At 43.3% G+C, this 23893-nt stretch overlaps 1 protein-coding gene across 4 annotated transcripts in view; it reads right to left on the bottom strand.

Moving 5' to 3' along the window:
• Positions 1-11608: 11608 nt before the first annotated feature.
• pdhx (pyruvate dehydrogenase complex component X) overlaps positions 11609-23893 on the bottom strand; it is a 59269-nt gene continuing 46984 nt past the window's right edge. For 2 of the 4 annotated variants that reach the window (XM_021600666.3, XM_090230539.1), the window contains 3 exons: positions 19464-19622; positions 15980-16044; positions 11609-12639 (listed from right to left, as the gene is read on the bottom strand). In XM_021600666.3, coding sequence (XP_021456341.1) covers positions 12384-12639; positions 15980-16044; positions 19464-19622 — 480 coding nt within the window. In that variant the 3' untranslated portion in view covers positions 11609-12383. The remainder of the gene's footprint in view (positions 12640-15979; positions 16045-19463; positions 19623-23893) is intronic. The other 2 variants (XM_021600676.3, XM_090230544.1) reach the window with 1 other exon arrangement.

Consider the following 23893-nt stretch of genomic DNA (forward strand, 5'->3'; position numbering starts at 1 on the left):
TGTCAGACGACTGATCAGAATCCTGGTAGATTGTCTCAGACCACACTGACAAAGCATCTTCAACCAAGGTAACATCATCTGTCACAGCATCATCCACACGGAATGGAGTTTCCGTATCTCTCTGGTCCACACCTCACTTAAGGGGATTTCATACGGTTGTTCCACTTCACTTCCATCAGCTGACACTTCACCATCGTCTTGGAGTATCCTCCCAGAAGACTTAGGAAGGCCTGCTACCCAGTGGACAGTCCTGGCGTCACTCCCATCCATTTGGCTGGACCCTACAGACATCTCAGAGATCACGTCACCACTCGATAGAGATCCGTGACCCTCAGGTTCCTCCCACAAAGGCAAAGGCAGAAAGTTGACTGGCATAATCAGGTTCCTATGAACAGTTTTGATGCGTCCAATGGTATGGATTTGGATACGACATGTGTTCAGTGAGCAACACCACACTCTCCCAGCGATCAGCCAGTGTTTTCTTGCCCCTCTCCCCCTTGTTAGCAAGTAGAACTCTGTCTCTCTTCTGCACCGAGTGACCCTTAGACCGTCTGTTGTAGACCTCGGCTTGTCTCTTTTGTTGCTTACTGGCATGCTGCTGGGCCAATGTCATGGCCTCTCTCAGATCCTCACTCAGAGACTGGACATACTTATCCACGTCTACTGTGTCCCCATTCAACAGCACACTTTCAAACATAACATCTACCGGCAACCTAGCGGTGCATCCAACAGTGCAGTTATAGGAGAATGTCAGTGTGTTCAACACCTGAGGCCATTTAGCCTTGGACCTAGCTGGCAGAGCTCTAATCATCCCACCCAGTGTGCGATTCAGACATTCTGCTTGACCGTTACCCATGGAATGGTAAGGTGTGGTGTGGGACTTTTCAACACCAGATAACTGAAGTAATTCCTCAATAAGTGAACTCTCAAAGTTAGCACCCCTGTCAGAATGGATACAATCTGCGAACCCATAAATGCAGAAGAAATTATTCCAGAGAACACGAGCAACAGTCTTAGTAGACTGGTTTGGACATGGATACGCACAGGCCAGCTTAGTAAAGTGATCTGTCACTACTAACACATCAATAGACTTATTGTTCGAATCTTCTGCAGTACAGAAATCAATACACACGAGTTCTAAAGGTACCGTTGTCACAATGGAGACAAGTGGAGCTCTTGCTTCAGGCTCAGGTGCTTTACTCAACACACATCTCTTACAGTGGACCACGTATTCCTTGACATCCTTCCACAGATTCCCAGTAAAACCATTGTCTCGTGAGCCACAATGTTCACTGCTGACCCTGATGACCAGCATCATCATGAACTCCCTTCAACACAAGGCCTCTTAAAGACACAGGTACGACATACTGGAATATTTTCTTCTTACTCACTGGGTGTTTTGAGACACGATACAGAATCCCTAACCGCGTGGTGAGTTTTCCCCACTGTCTTAGACTTTGAACTGTTTATTTAGCTTCAAGGACTCGCTCTCTCCTAGATGGGCTTGCCTCTATCTACAAAGAACATGACTCTGCTGATGATAGGATCCAGTGACTGGTTATTATACAGCTCCTTGTGTGTAAGGACAGGTAATGGGCTCTGACGCATGGACATCAACTTCTCAAGGTGCTGCACATGTGAAACTGCCCTCACTGTGGCACCATCATCCCATCAGGGGTGAGCATGGAGGACAGCAGACACCTCTTCACAGGAAACCAACCCACTGACATCGTCTCCAGCTCTACTCAACCTACTCCCAGGAGCCATAGACGTTCTACAGCCAGCCTCGGGCTGCTCACAGGGAAGGCGGAACATGTCTTGTACATCATCCACTCAAAGACCTCTGGCTTCCTCCAGCAGGACATCATATGGAATTCTTGTCAGTCGGTGCAGAACTTGAGAGGACAAATAGCTCTCTGCTCAAAGCATCAGCAACGACATTCTTGGGCCCTGGTATGTACTGGATATCAAAATCAAAGGATGCCAGCTTTGCAACCCATCTCTGCTCGCATGCATCAAGTCTCGGCTTTGTAAGAATATATTTGAGTGGATTGTTGTCGGTCCACACAGTAAACTTATGCCCTCGCAGCCAATGGCTGAATTTATCATGAATGGCCCATTTCATGGCTAGAAATTCCAGCCAGTGAGAAGGATACTTGGATTGTGCATGATTAAGAGATTTACAAACAAAAGCTATTGGCCTGGCTATGGCCTTCCCATCTTGCACTTGGGATAGTACAGCTCCCAAACCACTAGTAGATGCATCAACAGAAAGTAAAAATGGCTGAGAAAAATCTGGATGAGCCAGCAGTGCCTGGTCAACTAGTGCTGCTTTCAAAGCTTCAAAAGCGAGTTGACATTCGGCAGTCCAGTCTGCAGCAGTGAGCCTGTGAGAGGGACCAGGCCTCTTTCTGCCCTTGCCTCTCCTAGGCCTTTCTGACCTGTGGTCAGCTGAAACAATGGCCTAGCAACCATGGAACAATTCTCAATTTAGTGTTGATAGTATACTACCATACCAAGGAAAGAACGGATATTGCTAGGAGACGGAGTGACACCATCAGCTTCCATCATCCCACTCTCAGTCACATTTAAATTGGTTTGAACCTTAGCAGGGTCGGTGGCTACACCCTCCTGAGAAATGATGTGGCCCAAAAACTTAACAGACCTCAAAAACTTGCACTTAGACGGAGACTGTTTAAAATTGTGCTCCTGCAACCGCTGAAAAACCATCTCAAGTCTCTGCAGACTCTCTTCCTCCGTCTTAGCAAAAACCATCAGATCATCCAAATAGCAAAGGAGACTTAGAAAGTTTTGGGGGATACACATGACTCCTCGGAAGTGCGGCGTCTACCAGGAGATTTATCGCACAATCCCCCTGTCGATGGGGTGGTAATGAGTCGCCTTCTTTTTGGAGAAGGCGAGAGCCAAATCGGCATATTCAGGGGGGGTGGCACATGGTGGTGACCTGGTCTGGATTTTCCACCGTGGTAGCACCAATGGAAACCCCTACACACCTCCCCGAGCACTCTTGCGACCACCCCGTGAGAGCCCCCTGTTGCCATGAAATAGTGTGGTCATGACGAGCTAACCAGGGAACAATGAAAAGTGGAGCGGCGATGGCTAGAAGACCGGTGACATCGACCGCCACCCAAACAAGGGGAGGAGTCGACTTCGACGGATGTCGTGACAAGAACATACCTTGCAAGCCGAAGGTAAGGTAAAATAGAACAATAAGGGTGTATGGAAATACAGATAACCCGCGATGGGCCAAACCAAAATATACAAACCTTTTAAAATCACGTGTATGTACAAGCAATAGACAATACAAATATACTTGCACACTCCCTGAACATCCAACCACCCTGGTCCACCACTTAACTCAACCCACACCTCCAGCTGGATACAAATTAAGAAAAGGAGAGGAAGAGAGAGACCAAGAGAGAGGAGACCAAATTGTCATAGAACATTCATTATTAAACAGGACGGCTAAGGAGAGGGTAGACGGGACAAAGCATCCACCGAAAACATTGTCCTCCCCCTTAATGACGAATCTCAAGTGGAAAAGCTTGAAGGTACAGACAACACCGCATCAACCTCTGTTTCGGACACTGCATAGCAAGGCTTCAACAAATTCACATGACAGAGCTGTGTAGCCTTTTTCCTTTGTGGATTTGCAACCACATAGTTCAACTCCGAAACCTGATGTACCACTGTATATGGCTGTATACATTTTGGGGGAGCAGACAAAGGAAGGAAGGTCAGGCACTTTCATCTGGCACCTCTGAGATGGGCCGAAGGCTATGGGGGGTGATAATCCACCTTGCCAGACCCACACACTGGCAAGGTAATTTCCTAGAATCACCACCACTCCTTCGACAGACTATGAGGGACGCACTCCTATGATGACCTCACCTTGTACCAGTTCTGTCGAGTGCACAAGTTTGTGTAAAGGGACAGACGAAATATACAAACCTATCCTTCGGAGCAAGACACGGTGTCCTGTGTCCGTCTCTGGATAAAAATGGAGCACTGACTACAGAATGAAAGACTGAAGCACCAGTGTCTCGCAGGACTTTAACTGGGACCCACTCTTGGTTACCTATCAGCGATACGTAACCCTCTAACGAATGGTGAATAGATGGGTGCACTGTCAACCATACCCAATGGTTCTTTTAACTGGTCCTGAGGTGGAACAATTGAATCCCTTACCTTAAAAGCAAGTGCTGCTAATGCCGTAGGCTTTACGGGCGCATTAACCCCAGAAGGCCTAGCTTTAACTCTTAAGGACAGGGCATTCATTTTTCCAATGACCTTTACCATGGTAGTAATTACAGATTTTGCCATGATCTGATTTCACATCGGAACCACAGTCAACTCCTTGAGACAAGATCAGGCCCAGTAGGAAATCATTTTTGTCACAAAACTCTCCCTGCGACCATAATTGCGAAGACATGGTTCCCTAAAGTAATCTTTATGTGTCAGCACATGCTTCAGCACAACACGGCAGCCTCAGAGGTGGTCTGTTCACTATGCTCATTTATGTATGTGGCAAGGCGGTCAGAGACAGAACTGCTCCAGCACAACTAAGCTGCACAACTGCTCGTAGGTTGTACCATCCAACGAAATGAACCATCGGTTAAACTGGGTGTGCAAATCCCGTGTGAACTCAACATAAGTCTGTCAGCTTTTATCCAGGTTCTAAACCGCTGGTGATACGCTTCAGGAACTAACTCATAGGTGTGCAACACAGCAGCTTCAACTCTTCCATAGTTCTGGCTGTCAGCAACGTTAAGAGCCAACAGGCCTCTTGTGCTTTCCCATTTAGCACACATTGCAACATCAATGTACGGTCGGTATCAGGCCAATTCCTGGAAACAGGTACCCTTTCAAACAGTAAAAGAAATCTCAGGTTGCTTTCCACTGAATTTCGGCAGGATCCTCAAGTTTCCAGCTACGTCGAAGGAAAGCTGAGCACGACCTCTGGAGAAATCATCATAACTGTCATTAAGAGATGTCAGAGAGCTTACCATCTCTGACCAAATCTAAAACACACTTGTTGCAGCGTCAGTTTGACACACTCCGTTTCTTGTTTAAGCCTTTCATCCTCCAAGGTGTGTTGCTGTTTCAGCCTATCATGCTCTAGTTGTAGCAATATTTCCTTTTGCTGTTCAAAAGATAAAACAGGATTAGGGGCATTTGCTGTGGACCGAAATGTAGCAAAACCAGAACGAAATTACTCCATTAGAATGCTGGATTCGATCAAGTTGGCCGTTAGTATGGACTTAACCGTCTAGTCAGACGTTCATCATCAATCTCAATGTTACGCAATTCGTAACAATTGGTCTTTAATATAGCAATCCAGAAACTCCTCCCTCGGGACTTGGAAGAATTCCTCAATGTTAGCCATAGTCAAAGTCAACCAATTATGGACAAATAACAACCTGCTCTCGCCCCAATTGAGTACATCAAACCAGAAGCACAGTGTCAACCACAAAAGAGAAAAAGCTTCCCCAATACCTATTACTAGCTCAACCACTTAGTTCCACACGTGATATGCTGGTAGAAATTAGGCAAGATGGGTTTCAGTTTTCCTGCATTAAAATCACCAGCCACTAGCAGCGTCACCACTGGATGAGAATTTTTTGTTTGCTTATGGGCAAATATGAAAAATAAATGCCTGGACCTGTTAAGACATGAATGTATGGTTCACTGCTTTGATGAAGCTCAGTGGGTGGGGGAACAGGGGTAAGGTGGAGGGAGAGAGAGAGAGGGTTGGAGTGGTAGAGCCGAGGGAGAGAGAGGGGCGTGGGGTGGTGTAGAGTGGTGGAGTACATCCCTCTGTCTGTCTCCGTCTCTCTCTCCCAATGTTGAATGAAGCCCCCCCCCAACTTCCACTAACGAAGGAAGTTTATTTTTCCCCCACATCACAATGAGCAGCAGGCTGTCTGCCTGGCCTGCATGTTCCCCATTGGGTCTGTAATCAAACATCTCCATTATGTCAGATCCCTTTAACCAAAGCTCCAAAACTCTCATGGTCACATGTACGCACGTACATATGTGCACACACCCATCATAAGTTGGATCTGAAGGACATCTGGACACTAGTATAATAGCCAAACCATCACACCATGACAGTATTGGCCCTCTTCATGACAGTATTGGCCCTCTTCTGTCTCCATGGCAACTGTCCGTGGTATTACTGATGTCATGTGACTCGCCATGCTATGTGTTTGTAAGTCTGACCTCCAGCCCTACACCCCAGACACTACACCATGCTCTCCTTCCTTAAGACTCAGCCCTCATTTCATCAAAACCATGTATCTTCTAAAACAGCCAATCAGACGTGTTCCTCTACAGCGAGCGGTGCCTGACTCTAGATGTTCTGGGTATTGGACTGTATGCTCCATGTAGCTCAGTTGGTAGAGCATTGTGCTTGCAATGCCAGGGTTGTGGGTTTGATTCCCATGGGGGTGCCAGTATGAAAATGTAAGCACTCACTACTGTAAGTTGCTCTGGATAAGAGCATCTACAACAATGTAATGACAGAGACAGGCAGCCTCTGCTCAGGGAAGGAAATGTCACTGTGGCAGGAGGCTGGCAAAATGTCAAAATCCTTTGGTCATAACTACCCAGCTAGCACATAATGTTCTAAGAGCCATATGTTTCTTATAGCATGGTTGTCTTATGGTTATTTTGCATCCAACCTTCCCACTACTTTCTGGGGAAGGATGTTTACTTGGCTTTGGATCATTCTCAGCACATTTAAGCAACTTCACAAAAAAAGCATTGTTTTCTAGGTTACTTTAACAGAATGTTTCCTACAAGTTCAAACGTGGTTACATTTAATTTCAATTTTGGTAATGTTCTAGGAAAATTCTCCAAAATTCTCCAACTGATTTGGTATTGGGAATGTTATGATGTTCCTCTGTGGGAATTTCAGTACTTCAGCATTTTCTACAGGTTTTTTTCTACAGGTTTCTTCATGCTTCTATTTAAAGGCATGTTCTCAGAACGTTCAGAAACATAATTTCTAGTGGGAATTTCAGTACTTCAGCACATAAACCACAAGACAACATTAGTAACATTCAAAGAATGTTCTAAGAATGTTATTTAAAACATATACATCCGTTGTCAACAACAAAAATCTCTAGTTCCTCTATCTCATTTTTGTTTTTGCCCTAGCACTACACACCTGATCCAAATCATCAACTCACCATCAGACTTCTCATTTGCAACTGCGACCTGGCCAAGATAAAGCATAGCAGTGTGAACAGACAACACAGAGTTACACATGGAGTAAACAATTAACAAGTCAATAACACAGTAGAACAAAAAAGAGTATATATACAGGTGTGTAGTGCTAGGGCAAGGGAAAAAAGGAAACAGTATTGAGAACCACTGCCCTATGATGTTAAAGTGTGTTGGCTGCGCTCAATAATTGGCCACACCTGATCTTGATGAAGGTTTGATTCCTTTGAAACGGGGTCTGTTTGAATAGCCTAAAATGAACAGCTTGTACGAGGAATAAAATAAAATAAAATACATAGCATGCTTGCTTTATCTTGGTGGCGTACTGGACTAATTCCATGGCTAGAGAACAGAAGATGACAGGGTTGAATCTCACTGACGTTGTGCCAAAATAAAAATGTATGTGTTAGCATGATTAATAGTCCTGTGTGGCTCAGTTGGTAGAGCGTGGTGCTTTCAACGCCAGGGTTGTGGGTTCAATTTCCATGGGGGACGAGTACAGTAAAAAAAAGTATGAAAATGTATGCAATCACTACAGTAAGCCACTCTGGACAAGAGTGTCTGATAAATGAGTGAAATGTAAAATGTAATTAATGCCTAAGCAAATGAACTTCCATGTGTCTGTCCTATCTGTGCTTGGTGTTCAAAACAGTTAACCCAAAATAAGCTGGAAATCTTATTGAAAGATTTAAGGATATAACTCAAAATAACCTTAAAACGTTCTCAGAAACCTCCTGCAACCTAAAAATGTTCCCAGAACAAGTGACATTTTCCCATCCGTTCTGAGAATGTTTAAAACTTTCCATTTTACCGTTTTGGAAACTGATGGGTTCAAACCCAGAACCAATGGGAAACCAAAAATGTACGTTCCCACAACTTCCAATGAACTAAATGTGCTAGCTGGGTAGTTACCACAGTCACAAAGTCATAAACCTTGCCTATTTCTACCATTTATCTTCTTAAAATTAGATTTTAAACCTAACCCTAATCTTACCCACACTGCTAACATGATGCCTAACCCTAACCTACAATTAAGACCAAAGAGCACGTTTTTGTTTTCATGAATTTTTATGATATAGACTTTGTGCCTGTGGATGAAATGTCCAACACCATTCCGGAACACTTCTTGACTTCCCAATAAAAGACATCCCCGCTGTTTGTCAATAGACCCATCAAGGTTGTGATTAGTATACTGTTGCTATATTAGTTCCTAATGGCAATGTGAATGTATCCACGTTACCAACACTTCCACCTGTCTAGTGCCAAGGTTCTGTGGGAGGTGCCTTCCTCATATGGCATCCAAACAATGGTTGTGAAAGGATGTATAAACTCATAATTTAGGAGCAATGACCACCCCTCTCCATCCTGTGAATCTCCCTGGTATGACACAGAGTCTTTGATGGACCCCCTCCACAGCCGCTCCCCTGGTTGTCGAATCAGACCTTTGGCCAAATCTAATCTATGGGCCCATGGTTGTCATAGGTGGACTCACACCTACTGTACATGCATGCAACAGCTGCTGCCTCCCCTGCATCCATATATACTATGCAGCAGCCTGCACAATGGAGGGGATATGAGACCATTACTATGGAATTCATGGATTCAATTTTCAATTGGCAGAGATGAGGAAGGAGATTATCTTGGCTGGTGCGGCTATTGGGGGATTTAGGGTAATAGCATATTTCATCCTGTGTAAAAAGCAAAGCTATACCACATAGAACGTCTTGCACATATTCTGTATACATAAAATATCATATGGTACGGCACTGTCAAAAACAATAGCTGAACACCACAAAATATTAAGCTGGCCTTTCAAGGTTGTGTGTGAGATAGGGACAGTGGGAACATAGCTGTCATTCTGTAACAGGAGTATTTTCCCTATATTGTAGCGAGGTTGTTATAACTCCAGCTGAAATGTTCAGAGGTGTTTGTTCTTTTCTCTTTCTTTAGCGCACCTTCCATCACCGTGGTAACTAGGAGACAGTGGCTGGGTGTGTGTGGAAATGGGTGGAAGAACACTGGGCACACTGTAGAAAGCAGCTGTGTGGTGCCAATTGCCTGTGTGCCCCCTGAACCCCCGCTTGTCTATCTCCCCCACTCCCCCTCCCCTCAACACAGAATGCACACATCTTTCCCTGCCTCCAAAGCAACGGCTCCAGCCAACCTCAAAGGAAGAACAAAATGTTCTCTCACCACGGTCATTGTAGTGTGGTTGTATGCAGTGTGAGCGATGGAAACAGCACTGTCACCGGTGAAATAGTGGGAAGGACCCTGGGTTATGCATTGGTGTTGCCTTTTAGGAGGGGACTCTTAATTGGGTCCTGGTAATTGTAACCAGTATAATTTTAGTGGATTTCATGTTTCATTGGTGTGTTCATTTCTCCTTTGAAACACATGGAATACCATAGCCTTTCTGAATATAGCAAGTGTCTGAATTTCCTGTGCCTACAGTAGATAGAATCAGCAATTTCCTGAAAGATAATGACATATACACTGAGTACACAAAGCATTACGAACCTGCTCTTTCCATGACATAGGTGAATCCAGGTGAAAACTATGATCCCTTACTGATGTCACTTGTTAAATCCACATCAAATCAGTGAAGATGAAGGGGAGGAGACAAGTTAAATGATTTTTAAGCCATGAGAAATGTGTAAGTGTGCCATTCAGAGAGAGGGTTACTGGGCAAAACAAAATATTTAAGTGCCTTTGAACAGGTTATGGTAGTATGTGCCAGGCACACGATTTGAGTGCATTTGTCACGCTCAACAGTTTCCCGTGTGTATCAAGAATGGTCCACCACCCAAAGGACATCCAGCCAACTTGACAACTGTGGGAAGCATTGGAGTCAACACGAGCCAGCATCCCTGTGAACCGCTTCCGACACCTTGTAGAGTCCATTCCCCAATGCATTGAGGCTGTTCAGACGGCAAAATATAATGTACATTACATATGCTGATGTAAAAAGGCCTTTATAAATCAATTTGATTGATAGGTAGCGTGTTTAGGGATAGATAGCGTGTAAAGGAATGTTTGAGAGTATGGGTGCTGTAATGAAAAGTATATAATAAATAATAATAATAATAATAATAATAATAATAAAAGTGGGTTGGCGCCCCCCCCTTGGGTTGTGCCGTGTCGGAGAACTTTGTGGGCTATACTCGGCCTTGTCTCAGGATGGTAAGTTGGTGGTTGAAGATATGCCTCTAGTGGTGTGGGGGCTGTGCTTTGGCAAAGTGGGTGGGGTTATATCCTTTCTGTTTGGCCCTGTCCGGGGGTGTCCTTGGATGGAGCCACAGTGTCTCCTGTCTCAGCCTCCAGTATTTATGCTGCAGTAGTTTGTGTCGGGAGGCTAGGGTCAGTTTGTTATATCTGGAGTACTTCTCCTGTCCTATCCGGTGTCCTTTGTGAATTTAAGTATACTCTCTAATTCTCTCTTTCTTTCTCTCTAAGAACCATGCCTCAGGACTACCTGACATGATGACTCCTTGCTGTCCCCAGTCCACCTGGCCGTGCTGCTGCTCCAGTATCAACTGTTCTGCCTGTGACTATTTGACCATGCTGGTCATTTATGAACATTTGAACATCTTGGCCATGTTCTGTTACAATCTCCACCCGGCACAGCCAGAAGAGGACTGGCCACCCCACATAGCCTGGTTTCTTCCTAGGTTTTGGCCTTTCTAGGGAGTTTTTCCTAGCCACCGTGCTTCTACACCTGCATTGCTTGCTGTTTGGGGTTTTAGGCTGGGTTTCTGTACAGCACTTTGAGATATCAGTTGATGTTCGAAGGGCTATATAAATAAATTTGATTTGATTCTCATTGGACAAGTGCACGTATGTACGACCTGTTTAAAAGCGCTTCTCACATTGTGTGTCAACGGAGCAGGTCCCAGGGTCATCCTCCAGGCCATGTGATCTCTCACAAGGGGGGATAAGATGAATCGGGGAACGCCTCAGACCTCCAAGTCAAACTTATATTGAGCACCTCTGATTTAACAAAGATGAGCTCTGTTGGGGTAAAGGGAGTGGGATACTGATGTCATTGAACACACTGGAAATGTTATACAGTGTCTGTGTGTTTATGGAGGATACAGTGCCCCACCAGTGCTGACACACACATGTAAACAGCTGTTCTAAACATACTTAGAGCGCAAATCCATCTGCCGCCGGAGGCTTAACACCCCTCTCTAGCCAGCAAATTATTCTAATTGGTTTCTATGCAATAGCCATGATGCAAATCTCTGGCTTCAGATTCCAATTAAGCACACACAGACCCAGACACATCTGTATTTACACTGGAGAGGATTATATAAGACAGGATGGAGGAGAAATTGGTAAATAAAACACAGAACAGTAGGCCTTTTGTGAGTTGAATGCAATTTATTGGTTTGCTTTGTCTATATATATCTGTTTTGGGGATGGTTATGATAGACTACATTTGTATTTAAATAAGTTAAAACCTTTCATACGCACAATCGTGAGAGATATCAGTGGACTTGTTGGCTTTCCTCAACCTATCAGGAGACCCAAAAATCACAACAGTCAGAATGTTCAGAGGAATTTCAAAGTGCCACTCACTCTGTCAGGGGTAGAATGAGTTGCACAGAAGAAATGCAGTGCTTTGATGGCCCATAATAAACACAAAATAAATGTACAAAAACATGTTAGAATTATCCAGGTGAAAGAATGAGAACTAATTGTGACATGGGTCGTTGCATTGGGACTTGATATATGGGACTGGAATAGCCACTTTAGATACCAACATGGTGTGTTAGAATAGCTCCCATGCAGCTCCAACCTCCCTCAGGTTAACTGAGACGTACCCTGTTATGGTAACATTTGTCTGGGGCTCCACTACAGAACATAGACCTCTGCAGCAATAGTACACTTACACACCTCCATCCCAAAGCCTTAGGAGTGATGATCCGGACATAGCATAGGTCATAAACAGTCAAAACGACTATATACTATGTACAGGCCAATAGCACACCTAATATTGAAATGTGCATTGACAATGGTCATTTAGTTAAAATTAACTTAAATTAACTGTCTGACCGCTTCTCTTACAAGCATGAAATAGGCTTCATGATGGAAGTGTTTCCCTTGCTCTCCTTCACTTCCTCTTCATCCCCCTCTCAGTTCAGTGTCATGCGCTGTGGCCGCTCCAGGTTGGCACGGAACTTGTCCAGGAAGCGTGATGCCAGCTCGTCGTCCACAAGGCGCCCATCGCTGGACAGGGTGACGGTCATCAGCTGCTGGGTGCTCAGGGCACCGGTCTCCTCGGTCAGATGCAGCACAGCCCTTGATGTTCCCACAGCCAGGATACACGCCTGGGGAGGGTTGATCACCGCACTGAACTCACTGATGCCAAACATTCCCAGGTTAGAAATACTGTCAGAGAGAGCGAGAGAGAGATTTAATCTTTCATGCCAATAAAGCTCATTTGATTTGTGAGGAATCGGGAGGAATAAATAGGGGAAGGAGAGATAGGAGAATGAGGGGGAGGTATGAAGGAGTGCGAGAAAGAAAGAAGGGTGGTGAGAGAAGGGAGAGAAATGAGAGAGATAGGAGACAATGGATATCCCATTATGAATATGGCTCAGCCAGGGAAAACATGCAGACAATTAACCAAGGGGAGATTACAGTCAGAGATAACGGGGCCTTTTTACTACAGATGTCCTGTTACTAATAAATTCAATACAGCATACACTCACATCGTAAAGAAGGGTGAGAGGTGAATTAAAACTGAATACAAGAGCAGTGGAATATAGGTGAATTAAAACTGAATACAAGAGGACACCAGAGGGAACATTTCCTCAACAGACAAAGACAATGTGCCACTTGTAACAACAGAGGTGAACACAGAGAGAGACCATCCTAGCTCTGTGTCTGGTGAGCAATAACATCCATAGGCAATTTGCTGTGTGGCTTAATGACATACAGGCATTGGGGATGGATGGACGAATGGATAAAGTTGGTGTCTTAACGACAGTTCCACAGGTGCTGGTTAATGTGAAGTTAATTGGATTTTTACGAATTATCTTTGAAAGACAGGGTCCTGAAAAAGGGACGTTTCTTTATTTGCTGAGTATATCTTCAAGGAGAGATAGAAAGAGCTCACATCCTCTATAGGAATTAATTATCCTCCTCTCCGAGACAAAAAACCCATTTATGTCTAAAAGACCCCATTAATTTGAATGCATTAAAACAGCCCGCCCTCCCTCCACTGGAATGGATGGCCATGTAATTGATGGCTCGTCGTCTGGCCACATATTCTCTTCATGCCTGCATGTGATAATGTAGAATATGCATAATATATGGACTAGCTATTTTATGGGTCTGGGTTATAACTAATAGCAGGACATTTAGGACTACTTCCCTATCAGCAGACCACTGAACTATACAGGAATTATTACCTCATGCCTTGTACAAATCTTCCCCCGTGAAATAGTTCCCAATCGTTCTAATTGTGACATCATGCTGTAAAATGTCTCCCTGCGTGAAAATGTTCCCAGTTCAATAATTGCACGTGCATCCCTTTATGTGGATGACTGAGCTCGTGCGGATGTCTCTCCCTCCATCTCGAAAAACTGTTCCGTGGGCACGCACATTTACTTCACACATCTGCCAATCAACGGTGGACAGGAGTATTGACCAATAACAAGATGCTCGAGGTCAGCATATAAATACCCAGACTGTGCGTCAAAGTGTTGAGGGTTGATGTGAGGAGAGATTTTTTGCATTTGCCAATTTTGATTGACAATCCATATTTGTTAATTTAAATCGCTATACAAACAAGTTAAAACTTTACACCTCGGGGGCCTCCCGGGTGGCGCAGTGGTCTAGGGCACTGCATCGCAATATTATATTTGTGCTTGTTGGCTGTACCTGCACCGAAACTTTCTTCATAGCTTGTTCTCCATCTTTTGAAATATGGAGCCAACACTTATATTTACATGACTGCTCAGAACTTTTTTTTGTCATGGCTCTCTCTTGTTCCTCTGCAGCAGACGTAGTGCCTTCAGAAAGAATTCACACCCCCTGACTTTTTCCACATTTTGTTATGTAACCGCCTGACTTAAAAATGTGTTAAATTCAGATGCGTCACTGGCCTAGACATTATACCCTATAATGTCAAAGTGGAATTATGTTTTTAAAATTAACAAAATACGAAAAGATGTCTTCAGTCAATAAATATTCAACCCCTTTGTTATGGCAAGTGTAAATAAGTTCAGGAGAGAAATAAAGTGCTTATAAAGTGCATTCGGAAAGAGTTCAGACCCCTTGACTTGTTCTACATTTTGTTAAAGCCTTATTCTAAAATGGATGAAATACACACACACACACACACACATATATTTTAATCAATCTACACCCCATAATGACATAGTGAGAAGAACACCCTAAAGTATCACATTTACATAAGTATTCAGACCCTTTACTCAGTACTTTGTTGAAGCACCTTTGGCAGCGATTACAGTCTCGAATCTTCTTGGGTATGACGCTACAAGCTTGGCACACCTGTATTTGGGGAGTTTCGCCCATTCTTCTCTGCAGATCCTCTCAAGCTCTGTCAGGTTGGATGGAGCGTCGCTGTGCAGCTACTTTCAGGTAACTCCATAGATGTTCAATCGGGTTCAAGTCCGGGCTCTAGCTGGGCCACTCAAGGACATTCAGAGACCTGTCCCGAAGCCACTCCTGCATTGCCTTGGCTGTTTGCTTAGAGTTGTCCTGTTGGAAGGTGAAGCTTCGCCCCAGTCTGAGGTCCTGAGCGCTCTGGAGCAGGTTTCCATCAAGTATCTCTCTGTACTTTGCTCCGCTCATCTTTCCCTATATCCTGACTAGTGTGCTAAGAAAGTATTTACTAAAATAAACTGAAGTAAAAAATAAATAAAACATGTGAACCCAGGTCTGTAGGGTTGTATTAGTGGCCTATAGCAGCTGAGGCCTCTCCCAGTCCCTGCCGCTGGATAACATCCCCACAGCATGATGATGCCACCAACATGCTTCACCGAAAGGATGGTGCCAGGTTTCCTCCTAACATGATGCAAGGCATTCAGGCCAAAGAGTTCAATTGTGGTTTATCAGGCCAGAGAAATTTGTTTCTCGTGGTCAGAGTCCTTTAGTTGACTTTTGGCAACTATAAGCGGGCTGTCATGTGCCTTTTACTGAAGAGTGGCTTCGGTCTGGCCCCTCTACCATAAAGGCCTGATTGGTGGAGTGCTGCAGAGATGGGAGAACCTTCCAGAAGGACAACCATCTCCACAGAGGAACTCTGGAGCTCTGTCAGAGTGACCATTGGGTTCTTGGTCATCTCCCTGACGAAGGCCCTTCTCCCCCGGCCAGCTCTAGAAAGAGTCTTGGTGGTAAATTAGATATCTGTATTTCACTTTCAATATATTTGCAAACATGTCTAAAAACATGTTTTCATTATGGGGCATTGTGTGTAAATGGTTGAAGAAAAAAAATTACTTACTCCATTTTGAATTAAGGCTGCAACAACAAAATGTGGACTAAGCAAGGGGTATGAATACTTTATGAAGGCAATGTATTGTGAGCAATATGTTTGGAATGTCAAGTCACTATAAAAATCACAGTATCCCATCGCAATACATATAGAATCGTGAGAATCGCAATACATTTCGTATCGCCACCTAAATATCACGATATCATCGTACCGTGATGCCCCTGGCAATTCCTAGCCCTAATAGCAAGGGCGTGTTGTGTTTACCTGAAGGAGCCTCCCTGGTACTCATGAGGAAGCAGCTTCCCATTTCGAGCCTTCTGGGCCAGTGCCTGGAGAGAAGAGATCAGCATTTAGTCAGTCATCTAATGTAGTCAGATGATCCTCTGGACTTACTCTAAAATGAGATTGTCAGGGATAAACTGGTTTACATTCTGCCCTAACTCAAATCAATGATCTACTGTCTAGAGGTGATGCTGGTTCAATCATATCTATCAAATCAGGTTTCTAGCAGTTCCAGTGATATCGTTGAACCATGAAGACCATACTGTAATGTTGAAATGCTGACAACCTCCCTCCAACACGACATGGTTAACATTCTAAAGGCAATCCTCACTCAAGAGTTCATACTGTCAACACCCCAACTGCTTTACTAAAAGGGCTTCACACCAGAGCTTCTGTTAGCATCACTTAAATAAACCTAGGCATCAACACACACAGAGCTAGAGCAGAGTGCTGTTCAATACTACTCTGTTGAACCCCATCGAAGTCAACACATTGCTTTTTCATTAGCACAATGAGAGCTAAATTGGCTGAGCGGGAGGAAAGACTGCAGGCTATTGCTTTTAATGAAAAATTCCACTAATTTAGAGTTAAAGGCTCTGCAAGGTCAATCTGTCATTTGCAGTGGCCATACAGCATTTACTGCGATACCGCCTCTGTAGAAGTCATTCATACTACTTATGCTTTGCGTAACTCTGCATTGTTAAAAAAATTTGGAGGTACATGGCAACGCCATATGGAGCTTGATTTGGCCTCCGCAGGCGCCGCAATTGCGTCACACCCTCCCATACGGAGCCTCGGGACAGCATTGCAGGATCGAGCATAAATCAGCTATTAGTCTTTAGAAGGAGCCTAAGCAGGCCATCTGGGGTGAAATGTGACAGCACTAGACTAATGACAACAATATTCTGCTAAATTAACATTGGGAAATGAACGTTGTGTGTAAACAATCGACTCATCTTGATTTACAGCTCTGAATGCATGTCCTGTAGTCTATCATCTATGTTTAACCCCAGTTGACACCATTGTTGATTACAAGTCCTGGGTAAACTTCAAACACAGTAGTACTTTTGTATACTATACATTTTCCCTTTATTGGCTACAGTGGAGTGAGAGCCCAAGTTGCTGCTTCACCAAATGTATTAAGTGTGTCATCCTCCCTATTGACCTGAATCGACTAGACTGAGAAAGGGAGTTGACATGACTCAGTGAGCAGAGAAGACAGAATGTAATGGTGCTTTACAAACAATAACATGAAAACACACATTCCCTTCTTCAATCAAAAGTCAAAAAAAATCTATATAACGTATCATAATCCTACATACAGCTCTCATGCTCATTCAAATGGAAATATGCTTTATAGATATTGCAGTGAAGCTGCTTTTAGCTAAAACACTATGTCAAAAGACCCAGAGGCGCAATAGAACACATGGGGATCCATTTGCGATAAAAGCACTGAAAGGAGAAGCAATCATGTTTTCAGTGGATTCAGGCATGGTAGCCAGTGAGCGCTCTGTGTATTTTCCAGACCACATGTTGTATTCAATTAGCTGCTGATAAGGGGTTTACATTCTGCCCTAACTCAAACCAGGCTTCTGACTCACATTTAATGTGTAGTAAATGTGCATGAGAAAGAGAACAGTCTGAGTGTATATAGACATGGTTGTGTGTGTGTCTTGTTAGCGATTGTGTGCACTCTGGGGAGAGTCAATATTAGAGAACAGTAATGAGTTGTGGCGGGCCACAAAATCGGGAGCACATGTCCACCGCATCATTTGAGGGGATTTACATTGTCACTGCTGGTGACACAGCCTAATCACTAGCCTCTTGAGACAGAAGTCTATTTCTTAAGCTGGCACACCGGTGTGTTGTGTGTGTGAGAGCGAGCAAGAATGAATGTGCATGTACAAGTGTGTTTGAGCTCTCCCTCCCTCCCGCTCTCCCCAGCTGCAGGCAGTCACCTGAGGGTAAGGACTGACTCTTGGTTCTGTAGACTCCATTAGTGGCCTATGGCAGCTGAGGCCTATGTAAACCTACCCCCACTATAAACCTCTTTATATACCTTCTACTGATCTAGTATGGTGATCTTTTCTCATCATATCTGTATGTATATTCATGTATAATTATGGCACGTTCAGTTGATAGCTGGATGCTGAAATGGAGATGGAGGGAACTTGAGTCTTAAAATGTCCAATAACTCAGACAAATCAAAAATCACATTTTATTTGTCACATGCGCCAAATACAACAGGTGTAGGTAGACCTTACAGTGAAAGTCTTACCAACAATGCAGTGAAGAAAAATAAGTGTTAAGGAAGTATTTACTAAAATAAACTGAAGTAAAAAATAAAAAACAGGTGAACCCAGGTCTGGAGGGTTGTACTTCAGGCCTCTACCACAGCATTATCTGCATTATTCTTTGCAGTTCTTAAATCTTGCACAAATATTTTTTCTTTGATGAATCGGACGCAAAGGTTTTACTTCAGACTAGGCCCCAATCACTGTAATTCACATGAAGAAGAGAGGGTGATATAGGGCCGTAGGTTGAGGGTGCATTATAAGAATCCGACAGCGAGTGGGTAACCTGCCTCTACCATCCGTCCTATTAGTCAACGTGCAATCATAGGATAATAAAAACTGGATGAGCCCCAATCAAGACTATCCTATCAACAGGACATTCAAAACTGTAATATCACCAAGTCGTGGCTGAACGACAACATGGATAACATACAGCTGGCGGGGTTTATGCTGCATCGACAAGATAAACCAGCTGCCTCCGGTAAGACAAAGGGTGGCGGTCTGTATCTATTTGTCAATAACAGCAGGTGCATGAAAATAGTCCAACACACAGACTCAAATACACTCCAATGCATTTAACCCAGGGATTTAAAAATATTTTCAAATCGTAGGCTATTTATAGGACCTTATTTGAAAATACTTTCAAATACTTCCAATAGAAGCAGTTGATTCGGGCCACATTACTTAAATACTGAAATACACAGAAAATAATTACTTGTATTTAAATAACAAATACACATGTATTTGAACCCAGATCTGCATATACTCCCTGGTCCAAGAAGGTAAATGCCACGAACCCTGCTAATGTGTTTACCTAGAGAGTGATTCAGAATGAGCCTCCACACTACAAGTCATTACCCAGCCTGACCTTTCTAAAGAAAGCTCCTGAGGAATGCAGTCTCAGTCAGTTTCAGAGCAAAGGGCTGCTGGTGATAGTACAGTCCTACACTCATTTTAGTGGAACTTTAATTTGAGTGTTTTGTAACTACTATTAAATAATGGAGACAGCTAATTCCATTTCAGATACTGTAACATTTAATGATTGTAATCCCCTCCGGCCAGGATAGTTAGCAGCTCACTGGCATGAATTTCTCCAACAGTACATAAGGCCACCATTCTGAACTGTGAGCTCAACAGTGCCCGGGTATCGGTAGAGCGGTGTTCAACCCTACCTTGGCATTAGCTGAGATCTCCTGCACCCCCTTGTCAGCAGCGTTCGTGATGATGGGGGTGATGAGGCCCTTTGGGGTCGCCACAGCGATGGAGATGCTAATGGAGTCCAGCGCCTGAGGTCCCTCCCCCGACCAGGTCACGTTGACCTCCGGCAGCTCCTGAAGGCAAAGGTCAGGTCAGATTTTGTCAGAGGAGATTAGACACTGAGGACGAGAAGATGACTGAGGGTGAGAGAGAGTGGAAGGGGATAAAGGAAGACCGACTCAATGACTCTCAGAATCGCCTACATTTACACATATCCAGAACTTGCCTTAGTGAGACGGTGCTGCCAGCAATGGACAATATACAAACAAAATGCACAGTCCACATAGACATCATACAGAATATACAATAACAGAACAGTAAACATAAAACTCTGGAGTATAGGCTGAGCACAGTGGGAAAATACAGGTACCTGACAAAATAAAGGAAACGCCAACAATAGGGCCACAGCTTCAATGCACCTTGGCATAGACCCTACAAGTGTCTGGTACTCTATTAGAGGTACCATTCTTCCACAAGAAATTCCATAAATTGGTGCTTTGTTGATGGTGGTCTCCCATAAGTGTTTATTTGTGTTGCGATTTGGTGACCGAGACAGCCATGGCATATGGTTTACATCTTTTTCATGCTCATCAACCCATTCAGTGACCACTTGTGCCCTGTGGATGTGGGCATTGTCATCCCATGGTAGCCAAAATGATGGCCTTCCCAGCATTTTTAGACATGACCCTAAGCACGACGGAATGTTAATTGCTTAATTAACACAAGAACCACACCTTTTTGGAAGCACCTATTTTCCATATAGAGTACATTGTAGTGCTCATTTTCTCAAATGTTTCCATTATTTGGGCTGTTACCTGTACAATTTACAGTGGGATATATCAATATAAGCAGATACACACACACACACACACAACCCCATAATGACAAAGCAAAGACAGGCTTAAGAAATCTCACCCCAGATACCTTATCCTATGTGAGTGTGTGTGCGTGCTCATGATGTTCATGCTTTTGCAGTCTATAGACATATTGATCTAATATTTCTGACTATCTTTACAAACTTCCTCAGAAGATGAATATATGTACTATTCCCAGAGCTCTGAAGGCCCTTTTCTGGAGGTGAAATCACAACTGCACAGTGAAATAACTCGTACACTTGACTTTTTTCTGCTACCACTAACTTTGCTGAAGAAAATAAATAAGATCATCTTCTAAATGACTAAAATGTAAATGTAAAAGCCTCCATATACATAATTGACATCTGATTTCAACATTTGATAACAGCCAGGTTGCCAATGAGGATATTTCCCCCTTACCCAAAGGGTTTCCCACTGCATTCGGGAAAGTATTCAGACCCCTTGACTTATCCACATTTTGATACGTTACAACTTTATTCTAAAATGGATTATATATATATATATATATATATATATATACACACACACACAGTGCCTTGCGAAAGTATTTGGCCCCCTTGAACTTTGCGACCTTTTGCCACATTTCAGGCTTCAAACATAAAGATATAAAACTGTATTTTTTTTGTGAAGAATCAACAACAAGTGGGACACAATCATGAAGTGGAACGACATTTATTGGATATTTCAAACTTTTTTAACAAATCAAAAACTGAAAAATTGGGCGTGCAAAATTATTCAGCCCCTTTACTTTCAGTGCAGCAAACTCTCTCCAGAAGTTCAGTGAGGATCTCTGAATGATCCAATGTTGACCTAAATGACTAATGATGATAAATACAATCCACCTGTGTGTAATCAAGTCTCCGTATAAATGCACCTGCACTGTGATAGTCTCAGAGGTCCGTTAAAAGCGCAGAGAGCATCATAAAGAACAAGGAACACACCAGGCAGGTCCGAGATACTGTTGTGAAGAAGTTTAAAGCCGGATTTGGATACAAAAAGATTTCCCAAGCTTTAAACATCCCAAGGAGCACTGTGCAAGCGATAATATTGAAATAGAAGGAGTATCAGACCACTGCAAATCTACCAAGACCTGGCCGTCCCTCTAAACTTTCAGCTCATACAAGGAGAAGACTGATCAGAGATGCAGCCAAGAGGCCCATGATCACTCTGGATGAACTGCAGAGATCTACAGCTGAGGTGGGAGACTCTGTCCATAGGACAACAATCAGTCGTATATTGCACAAATCTGGCCTTTATGGAAGAGTGGCAAGAAGAAAGCCATTTCTTAAAGATATCCATAAAAAGTGTTGTTTAAAGTTTGCCACAAGCCACCTGGGAGACACACCAAACATGTGGAAGAAGGTGCTCTGGTCAGATGAAACCAAAATTGAACTTTTTGGCAACAATGCAAAACGTTATGTTTGGCGTAAAAGCAACACAGCTGAACACACCATCCCCACTGTCAAACATGGTGGTGGCAGCATCATGGTTTGGGCCTGCTTTTCTTCAGCAGGGACAGGGAAGATGGTTAAAATTGATGGGAAGATGGATGGAGCCAAATACAGGACCATTCTGGAAGAAAACCTGATGGAGTCTGCAAAAGACCTGAGACTGGGATGGAGATTTGTCTTCCAACAAGACAATGATCCAAAACATAAAGCAAAATCTACAATGGAATGGTTCAAAAATAAACATATCCAGGTGTTAGAATGGCCAAGTCAAAGTCCAGACCTGAATCCAATCGAGAATCTGTGGAAAGAACTGAAAACTGCTGTTCACAAATGCTCTCCATCCAACCTCACTGAGCTCGAGCTGTTTTGCAAGGAGGAATGGGAAAACATTTCAGTCTCTCGATGTGCAAAACTGATAGAGACATACCCCAAGCGACTTACAGCTGTAATCGCAGCAAAAGGTGGCGCTACAAAGTATTAACTTAAGGGGGCTGAATAATTTTGCACGCCCAATTTTTCAGTTTTTGATTTGTTAAAAAAGTTTGAAATATCCAATAAATGTCGTTCCACTTCATGATTGTGTCCCACTTGTTGTTGATTCTTCACAAAAAAATACAGTTTTATATCTTTATGTTTGAAGCCTGAAATGTGGCAAAAGGTCGCAAAGTTCAAGGGGGCCAAATACTTTCGCAAGGCAATATATATATATATATATATATATATATATATATATATATATATATATATATATACAAAAATCCTCAATCTACACACATTACCCCATAATGACAAAGCGGGAAAAAAATGAAATACTTTACTTACATAACAGTTGAATTCGGACGTTGGAGTCATTAAAACTAGTTTTTCAACCACTCCACAAATTTCTTGTTAACAAACTAGTTTTGGCAAGTCAGTTAGGACATCTACTTTGTGCATGACACAAGTCATTTTTCCAACAATTGTTTACAGACAGATTATTTCACTTATAATTCACTATACCACAACTCCAGGGGGTCAGAAGTTCACATACACTAACTTGACGGTGCCTTTAAAAAGCTTGGAAAATTCCAGAAAATGATGTCATGGCTTTAGAAGCTTCTGATAAGCTAATTGACATCATTTGAGTCAATTGGAGGTATACCTGTGGATGTATTTCAAGGCCTACCTTCAAACTCGCTTGACATAAAGGGAAAATCTAAATAAATCTGTCAAGACCTCAGAAAAAAAATGTGTAGAACTCCACAAGTCTGGTTCATCCTTGGGAGCAATTTCCAAACGCCTGAAGGTACCACGTTCATCTGTACAAACAATAGTAGGCCAGCATAAACGCCATGGGACCGTCATACCGCTCAGGAAAGAGATGAACGTACTTTGGTGCAAATCAATCCCAGAACAACAGCAAAGGACCTTGTGAAGATGCTGGAGAAAACAGGAACAAAACTATCTATATCCAAGGTAAAAACAAGTCCTGTATCAACATAACCTGAAAGGCTGGTCAGCAAGGAAGAAGCCACTGCTCCAAAACCACCATACAAAAGCTAGACTCCGGTTTGCAACTGCAGATGGGGAAAAATATCTAATTTTTTGGAGAAACACCACCCCAACTGTGAAGCACGGGGGTGGGTGGCAGCATCATGTTGTGAGGGTGCTTTGCTGCAGGAGGGACTGGTGCACTTCACAAAATAGATGGCATCATGAGGCAGGAAAATTATGTGGATGTATTGAAGCAACATCTCAAGACATCAGTCAGGAAGTTAAAGCTTGGTCGCAAATGGGTCTTCCAAATGGACAATGACCCCAAGCATACTTCCAAAGTTGTGGCTTAAGGACAACACAGTTAAGGTATTGGAGTGGCCATCACAAAGCCCTGACCTCAATCCTATAGAAAATGTGTGGGCAGAACTGAAAAAGCATGTGTGAGCAAGGAGGCCTACAAACATGACTCAGTTACACCAGCTCTGTCAGGAGGAATGGGCCAAAATTCACCCAACTTATTGTGGGAAGCTTGTGGAAGGCTAC

Source organism: Oncorhynchus mykiss, chromosome 1 (genome assembly GCF_057628025.1).
Source record: "Oncorhynchus mykiss isolate SJ-2025 chromosome 1, ASM5762802v1, whole genome shotgun sequence".
Lineage (NCBI taxonomy): Eukaryota > Metazoa > Chordata > Actinopteri > Salmoniformes > Salmonidae > Oncorhynchus > Oncorhynchus mykiss.